The following is a 9,091-nucleotide window of genomic DNA, read 5'->3' as shown; positions in this document are numbered from 1 at the left end:
ACCCCAGGGAAAGAACCAGCTTCGGGGAACATTCACAGGAGGCAAGGCGAGGTGGCAGGAACTGTGCCCAGCTGGCTGTCATGCATTCGGGGAGCTTTGTGTTTTCTCTTCCAAAATGCTTTCCTTGAAGCTCATATGTTTTGTTTTCTTTTTAAACCATCTTTCTTTGAAAAAAAATTGTGGTAAAATATAGTACATAATATTTATCATTTTAACCATCTGTAAATGCACAATTCAGTGACATTAATTACATTCACAATGTTGTGTAACCATCACCACTATTTATACCCAAAACTTTTCATCATTTCCAACATAAACTCTACCCATTAAATAATAACTTCCCTTTCCCCCAACCCCCAACTCATGGTAACCTCTATTCTATGTTCTGTCTCTATAAATTAGTCTATTCCAGCTAGATACTTCCTGTAAGTGGAATCGTACAATATTTGTCCTTCTGTACCTGGTTTATTTCACTAATCATAACTCTCCAAGGTCCATCCATGTTGTAACATCTATCAAAATTTTGTTCCTTTTTATTTTTATCGAAGTGTAGTTGATTTACAATGTTGTGTTAGTTTCAGGTGTAGGAACTTTGTTCCTTTTTTGGCTGAGTAGTACTCCATTGTGAGTATAGGTCACATTTTGTTTATCCATTCATCAGTCAATGGACACTTGGGTTTTTTTCCACCTCTTGGCTATTGTGAATAATGCTACTATAATCATGGGTACACAAGTAACTGAGTCTTCGCTTTCAATTCTTCAGGATATATCTATATCTACATCTATCTATATATGTATCTGTATGGAATTGCTGGATCATATGGTAATTCTATGTTTGATTTTTTGGAGGAACTGCCAGACTGTTTTCCATAATGGCTACACCATTTTGCATTCCCACCAGCAATGTACTAGTGTTCCATACCTTTGTCTACATTTATTATTTTCAGTTTTTAAAAAAAATTATAGTCATCCTAGTAGGTGTGAAGTGGTATCTCATTGTGGTTTGGACTTGCATTTCCCTAATAACAGTAGTGTTGAGCATCTTTTCATGTACTAATTGGCTTTGTATATCTTCTTTGGAGAACTGTCTTTCCAAGGCCTTTGCCCATTTTTAAATTGGGTTGCTTGTTTTTTATGTTGTTGAGCTGCAGGAGTTCTTTATATTAATCACTTGTCAGATATACAATTTGCAAATATTTTCTCCATTCTGTAGGTCGTTGCCTTTTCACTCTGTTGATAGTGTCCTTTGACACACAAAAGTTTTTAATTTTGATGAAGTCCAACTTATCTTTATTCTTCTGTTACCTGTGCTTTTGGTGTCAGAGTCATGAAGTCACTTCTAAATCCAACATCATGAAGAATTTGATCAATGTTTTCTTCTAAGAGTTTTATAGTTTTTAGTTCTCAAGTCTAGGTCTTTGATCTAATTTGAGGTATTATTTGTATACAATGTAAGGTAAAGGTGATTTGGGTTTTTTGTATATCTTTTTTTTCCTGCCTATGAGAACTGAGGCATTAAAATAATACAGGACTGGGCATTGGTTCCTAAGTTACTAAGGAGCTAGCTAAGGGGGTAACTGCTCTCATGTCATGAGAGTGGGCTTCAGCTTTCTCATCTGTAGACTGAGAATAATATTTCCCCCTGTAGTGAGTTGAATTGTATCCCCCCAAATTCATATCCACCAGGAACCTCAGAATGCAATCTTATTTGGAAACATGGTCTTTGCAAATGTAATTTAGCTAAGGATCTCCAGATGCACTCATACTGGATTTAGTGTGAGCCCTAAATGCAAGGACCAGTGTCTTTGTAAGAAGGCTGTGCAAAGACAGGGGCAGAGATTGGAGTGATGCACCTACAAGCGAAGAAACAGCAAAGATTTCCTGACAGCATCCAGAAGCTGGAAGAGGCAAGGAAGGAGTCTACCCCTTGACTTTGAACTTCTCACCGCCAGAACTGGGAGAGAAGAAATTTGTGTTGTTTTACCAAATCACCAGACTTTGTGGTAATTCATTACAGCAGCCACAGAAAAACTAATTCTCCCTCACGGAGTATTTAAATTAGTAAATATGATCTTAGTCAAGTACATATCACGGCGTTGGGCACATTGCCCAAGGTCTCTAAAGAATTTATTCTTCTCACCTTGGGTCCCACTCACAGCTGCCCACATCCACAACATAGAGCCGACCCAACCACCACCTGCCAGTGTGCCCTCCCCAGAAACCCCAAGTTCTCTGAGATCTCATCAGCTTAAACAATAGGCACTTGGTACATCCATCCTGCTAGACAGGGTGAGGTGGGCTGGACTTGAGTTTGAAGGCCACAGACTTGCTGGGCAACCTGGCCAAAGTCACTTTTCCTCTCTGAAGATTTGTTGTGTCTTCTGTAAAATTGTGATAATGATAGAAATGGCGCCCTCCTCACTGGGTTGCTGGGAGAACTCGTGATGCAGGTGACAGTGCTTGGCCACCAGAGAACTCAGAACTTCAAGGGACCTCAGAGACAGTCTTGTCCAACCCAGAAGGAGAGTGAGCTGCCCAAAGCCTCTGAGTGATCTCCTAACACCTTCCCCTCACCCTCACACACACCCCCACCAGCGCCCATATGAGGGGTGGAAGTGGCCCAGCTCCCAACACTGGGCACCCGGATCCACCCCCATGGGGCTTCCCCAAGCTCCAGAGAGGCAGCTCCAGGAGAGAGCAGGTTTCTAGCTGTCAAGTGAAGAAAGTGTCTCAAGCAGTAGGGTGATCAACGGTGCCGACCGCTGCTGAAAGACCAAGTATGAGAGGACTGTGAATGGATGAAAGCAAACTTTTTCTGTAAAAGACCAGATAGTAAATATTTTCAGCTTGGTGGGCCATACGGTCTCTGTCACAACTACTTAACTCTGCCCTTGTCTATAACAAAAGCAGTTACAGACAATAGGTAAATGAATGGGTGTGACTATGTGCCGATAAAACTTTACTTATAGGGGCTTCCCTGGTGGCGCAGTGGTTGAGAGTCCACCTGCCGATGCAGGGGACGCGGGTTCGTGCCCCGGTCCGGGAAGATCCCACATGCCGCAGAGCGGCTGGGCCCGTGGGCCATGGCCGCTGGGCCTGCGCGTTCAGAGCCTGTGCTCCACAACGGGAGAGGCCACAACAGTGAGAGGCCCGCGTACCGCAAAAAAACAAACAAAAAAACAACTTATAGACATGGAAAGTTGAATGTTGCATCATTGCACGTGTCACAAAATATTCTTCTTTTTTATTTTTCTCAATCATTCTTAGCTGGCAGCCCATGTGAACACAGGCAGTAGGCAACCCTTGGCCCTGGGGCCCTAGTTTGGCCAGTCATGGTCTCAGTGATTCTCAGCCTTTGCCGTGTATTAGAATCAACAGGGGAGACTTTAGAAAAACACTAGTGCCTTACCCCACCCTGGCCAAGCACATCAAAGTCTCAGAGTGGTGCCTGGAGATGATAATTTTAAAAGCTTCCCTGATACCTAGCAATTCAGTAGAGACCCAAGAGAAATGAAAACATACACCCACACAAAAACTTTTACATACACGTTCACGGCAGCATCACTCATAATAGCCCCAAACTGGAAATAACCCAATATCCATCTACTGATGACTGGATAAACAAAATGTGGTGCATCCCTTTTTCCGCCCTCTCCCCGCTCCCCCCAGCACCGCTCCGGCTGCACCACGCTCGCTCTGAGCAGATCCAGGAGGTCGAGAACGGCCTGTGTCTGGGGGTGGAGGGGAAGATGGTCAGTAGGTCAGAGGGTAACATTGACTCGTTCATTGGTGGAAACGCCTCCGCTGAAGGCCCCGAGGGAGAAGGTAACGAAAGCACAGTAATCACCGGTGTGGATATTGTCATGAACCATGACTTTCAGGAAAGGAGCTTCACAAAAGAAGCCTACAAGAAGTACATCAAAGGTTACATGAAATCAATCAAAGGGAAGCGCTAAGAATAGAGACCAGAGGGAGTAAAACCTTTTATGACAGGGACTGCAGAACAAATCAAGCACATCCTTGCTAATTTCAAAAACTATCAGTTCTTTATTGGTGAAAACATGAATCCAGATGGCATGGCTGCTCTGCTGGACTATAGTGAGGATGGTGTGACCCCATATATGATTTTCTTTAAGGATGGTTTAGAAATGGAAAAATGTTAACAAATTTGGCTGTTACTTTGGATCTATCACCTGCTCGTCATAACTGGCTGGCTGCTGCTTTTCATCCACACAACACCAGGACTTAGACAAATGGGACTGATGTCATCTTGAACTCTTCATTTTGATGTTGATTTGTTTGGAGCGGAGGCATTGTTTTTGAGAAAAAAAAAAAAGTCATGTAGGTTGTCTAAAAATAAAATGCATTTAAACTCAAAAAAATGTGGTGCATCCATACAATGGAATATTATTCATCCATAAAAAGGAACGAGATTCTAATACACGCTGCAGCACGGATAAGCTGAGAAAACATTATGCTGAGTGAAAGGAGCCAGACGCAAAATGTCACATATTATGTGATTTATTTGTATGAATTGTCCAGAATAGGCAAGTCCATAGAGACAGAAAGGAGATTCATGGTTGCCAGGGGCTGGGGGAGGGGAGCTAGGGAGTGAGTGCAAATGGGTTTGGGGTTTCCTTTGGGGATGATGGAAATATTCTGGAAGTATTGTAAATAGAGGTGATTGTCATGCAGTACTGTGAATGTACTAAATGCCACTGAATTGTATACTCAAAAAGGGTGAAATTTACCTCAATTTAAAAAGAAAGAAGGCTTCCCTGATGATCCTATCATGTCACTAGGGTTGAGAACCAGGGGACCAGTGGAAGGAGACAGCACATTTCAAAGCAGTAAGCCGGAAGTGAGGTAGAGTCCAGCGCAGAGGCCTTGGGAGTAGAAAGAATGGGCCCTTAACCCTTCCTGGGCTGGGAGCAGCAGTACATTGTACTAAGGCCTGAGGGGTAAAGTGGAGCCAGCCAGAACGGCAGGAAGGTCACTGCCGACAGTGGCAACATGTAGGAAAATCTGGAGGCACGGAGCAGTACAGCAGGCTCAGGCCAGCTCATGTAGGGCTTTGTGGGCCGTGGACAGGAGCTTCGATTTGCTCTGATTGAGGTGGAGAGCCCTTAACATGAGATTGACGGATTTGAAGCAAAGGAAAAACATGATTAGATTTACCTTCTAAGAGGCTCCCTCTGGCTGCTGGGTGGAGAACGGGCTGCAGTTATTCCCGACAGATACAGGTGCGCACGTCCAAGGCTGGTTAGGGGGCAGAGTTTGCAGGCCTTAGTCATGGAGTGGGTGAGACTAGGAGAGGGGTTGAAGCTGCTTCCTAGCTTTGGGGCCCCAGCATCTGGGAGATCAGTGGTGCCATTTCCTGAGATGGGAAGCACTCGAGGGAGTGGCAGGATGATTTCGGGGACAAGGCTGAACAGTCCTGTTTTGGACATTGCAGTGCCCCCTGAAAAGCCATTAGACAATGCAAAACAGGCCTTTGAATAGACATATCTGGGTTCACAGGAGGAGCAGGTGGGTGTGATCTGCCCGTAGGTGTGGATGAGATGGCCCAGGGAGCGGGGATAGAGCGAGAGGAAGACAGGGCCTGGTAGAAGGGGCAGTGTGAGCAAAAGCACAGAGGCAGGAAGGAACACCGAGCTTTGGGGAACAGGGAATGTTCTGATAAGGCTGGAACCTGGGGCCAGGAGTGGTGGGAGGGAGACCATTTGGAGAGGTCATCTGGGGCCAGGGCCTGCAGAGCCTTGAATGCCGAGCTCAGGAGCTCAGACTCATCCCAAGAACAATGGGACGAAGGCACTGTGGGGCTTGAGTGGGGGAGAGCAGGGAAAGGAGAAGGAAGGACCCCAGTTAAGATGCCCTGTTTCCACAGGTGTCCTTAGTGGGGATGGAGAGAAAGGGGAGCTCTGAGAAGTCTTGAAGACCTCAGTGGATACATGTTCATCATTTTTTTCCTTCAAATTCACATGGTCTGTGAGAGGTAGATCCACACTGCCCTCATTTTTCCTTGCCTTAGTTTACCCAGGCCAGGTGAGAAAAGTCTGCACTCAAACAGAGCTTTGATGTTTACATAGGAGTTAGGGAATCATTAACTTGTTGGATGGACTGGGATTGGGCTCCCATAATATCTGAATTCACATACACTAGTGCTCCATGTGTGTGCACTTGTGTGTCTGTGTATGTGTGTGTAGGGAGGTGTTTGATGTATTGGTGCCCCAAACGGGAGGTGATGCCTATTGAAAACCGACAAGAGGTAATTTTTAACTTTTTATTTTGTTTTTCTAAAAATTCATTTTATTTATTTATTTATTTTTGGCTGCGTTGGGTCTTCGTTGCTGCGCGTGGGCTTTCTCTAGTTGTGGAGAGCGGGGGCTACTCTTCGTTGCGGTGCGCGGGCTTCTCATTGCCGTGGCTTCTCTTGTTGTGGAGCACGGGCTCTAGGCGCGCGGGCTTCAGTAGTTGTGGCTCACGGGCTCAGTAGTTGTGTTGCACAGGCTCCAGAGCGCAGGCTCAGTAGTTGTGGCACATGGACCTAGTTGCTCTGCGGCATATGGGATCTTCCCGGACCAGGGCTCGAACCCGTGTCCCCGGCACTGGCAGGAGGATTCTTAACCACTGCGCCACCAGGGAAGTCCGACAAGAGGTATTTTTAACACAATGTTATTACTATTAATCGGAGGCTGTTTCCACACTTGCGTTCTGTAACTTTTTCCGGGAGGTTTCTTCAGCTGCTTCGATGACATGCAAAGACATAAAGAGGCCAAACGCTGGTTTCTGTGGTTTGAGTCTCCCAAGTGCTTCAGGGAGACTTCACCGGATGTGTTAAATAAGGTCCACGTTTGGAAGGCAAACGTTAAGTCCTAGTCCTTCAGAGGTCAGGGTTCAGAGTGGGAAATGCTGCCTCACAAATATTACAGAGAGATATGTTATTTTTTGCCAAGGGCTTATGCAAATTCCATATTAACTCGACTGAGCACTAGAAAGAAATTTACAGAAGTCTCTTGAATTAGGAAAATATGCAGGTATAAGGCTTTGCCCTGCTTGACTTGGCACGCAGGCTTCCAGAAGACGGGTTGGTGTTCTGCATTTAGAGTTCCAGAGCAGAGGACTCCTTCTCATGGTAATGAGCCTTGAAACTAGGTGGTGACCCACTGGCATTTTGCACCTGTCTTCTTTTCCTTCTGGATTCTTGTCACCGTGACCATCATTGACATGATCATCACTGTAGTATGGTCCTTGATGTGTTAAGAAGACACTTCAAACACGCAATGGGAATTCTAACAGGGGTCAAAAAGGATGAGATGATTTGTGTCTCCTGGGAAGTTGTTGTACTGGATTACAAAATGCTCCGGTCAAAGGGTCCCTTCCAGGGGTGAGCAACTGTCGCATGCAGTAGCCATAGGAATGAATGAGGGAGGGGGGTTCTGTGGAAACATGGGATGCAAATCTGCCTGCTGTCTGTGCACCTGAAGCTCCTGACCGGCCAAACTGCCTTGTCTCCAGGCGACAGAGCTGGAGAGCGGAATCCCAGCCCACCCCAAGGCAGACGCTGGGTTCTGTACAGCAGAGTCCTGAGTCTCCTGAAGAAATGGAACCATGAAACACCAATCTGATCTCGTCACCCTGCAGCCTCACCCCAGCCCCACTTAAAACTCTTTGGGGTTCCCAGTTGCGTTTGGATAAGAGTCCAAACTTCACCTGCTCTAGGAACCCTGCATGACCTGGCTCCAGGTAGTTCAAATTCAAAGGCTCATTTCTCAGCTTTTGCTTCAGCGGTTCTCTTGGAACCCACACGCCCTGCCATCTGCACGGTGAACTATTCCTTTTCCTTTAAGTCAGCTCTTCGACGCTCCCACAGTGCCCTGTGCTCCCCTCTCTAACTGCCTCTATCACCTGACTGCTTGTTGTCTGTTTCCTCCCCACAGGGTACCCTGGACATCCTTTGTTCCCTGAGAACAGGGCCAGATGGACACAGCCATCCTCTCCTTTCTATGGCCACTGTTGCCTCTGCCACATACATAGCCTGAATCCAGACACTTCTCTTCAGCCCCAGGCTCCCAGCTTCTCCACCGAGATGATGCCAGTAGCCACTCCTGTGGACCCCACTTTCCCTGCCCCTCACTTTCCCTGTCTTTCTGCTGCTTAATGCTTACAACCCTTCAGTGGCTTCCCTCTGTTCTCAGGATCAAAGCTCTGCTCATTAACATGGCATTCAAGGCTCTGCCTGACCTTGCCTTACTAGAAAATCCAAGAGAGGAGTGAATACGAACATTGTGGAGAGGAGGAGGCGACTGAGGGATAATTTGCTTACAACTCAAAAAATATGAGAGGGAACATTGTTTTAGAATCCATTTTCAAGGCTTCTGTTTACATATAGGGTGTGTTCCAAAAAATCCCCATGTATCAGGGCCCTGGATGGGCTAAATATTGCTGGCATAGCCAGGGCTTCGCAGACTTGTGAATTTCACTGGTGAGTAGATTTCTTTATTTTAAATTTGGGGACAGGCAGGGTTGCCAACTTTTTATTTTGCAAAGCAGGCACATTGAACAAAACAATGTTATCTTTTCGTGAAATAAAGGACTTCTGTGTACCCAGAAAAGTCCACGATTTCAGGATAAAGGTCAGCACTCGCGCTTTAAGGGGGGGGGGGATTACGGCAAGAGTATCACTTTCTTGTTTTGCCTGAGACTGGCAAAGACTCGCCCCTGCTATCAGGCATTTGGGGAACTGTTGTAGCCCCTGGTGCACCGGCTCCCACAGCTGGCTTTCTGCATTCCAGTGCTTTGCAGGGAGGCTATGTCTCTTAATTGGCCCGCGTGGTGGGGAGCTGGGTGGGTGGGGAGAGTGCTGGTCCCTTTCCCACCTACTCTGGAGCCCATCCCGGCCCCTCAAACTACTTTGGTTAAAGGGATTAGGACCCAAGGCTTTGGGAGGAGAGGAAGCAGACAGAAGGACTGCTTAAGCCCTGAGCACAAGCTGAGCTGCCTTGGGTCCCGGGGCCAAAGGGTGACCCTGAGTCGGGGCAAGTCCTTTGTCCTCGCCCCTGCTCTGATGTGGACTCCCTCTCCACTCTGG

At 46.6% G+C, this 9,091-nt stretch overlaps 1 protein-coding gene across 1 annotated transcript; it reads left to right on the top strand.

The window, feature by feature from the left end:
• Positions 1 to 3,728: 3,728 nt before the first annotated feature.
• On the top strand, positions 3,729 to 4,163 carry LOC307068980 (translationally-controlled tumor protein-like; the record flags this gene model as incomplete). The annotated part of the gene is given in 3 exon segments (XM_079727115.1): positions 3,729 to 3,953; positions 3,957 to 3,959; positions 3,963 to 4,163. Coding segments are annotated over 3 exon segments (408 nt in total). The 5' UTR covers positions 3,729 to 3,749.
• Positions 4,164 to 9,091: the final 4,928 nt, after the last annotated feature.

This window comes from Hyperoodon ampullatus, assembly GCF_949752795.1.
Source record: "Hyperoodon ampullatus genome assembly, chromosome: X".
In the NCBI taxonomy this organism is placed as follows: domain Eukaryota; kingdom Metazoa; phylum Chordata; class Mammalia; order Artiodactyla; family Ziphiidae; genus Hyperoodon; species Hyperoodon ampullatus.
This window is presented reverse-complemented; position numbering and strand designations above follow the sequence as displayed.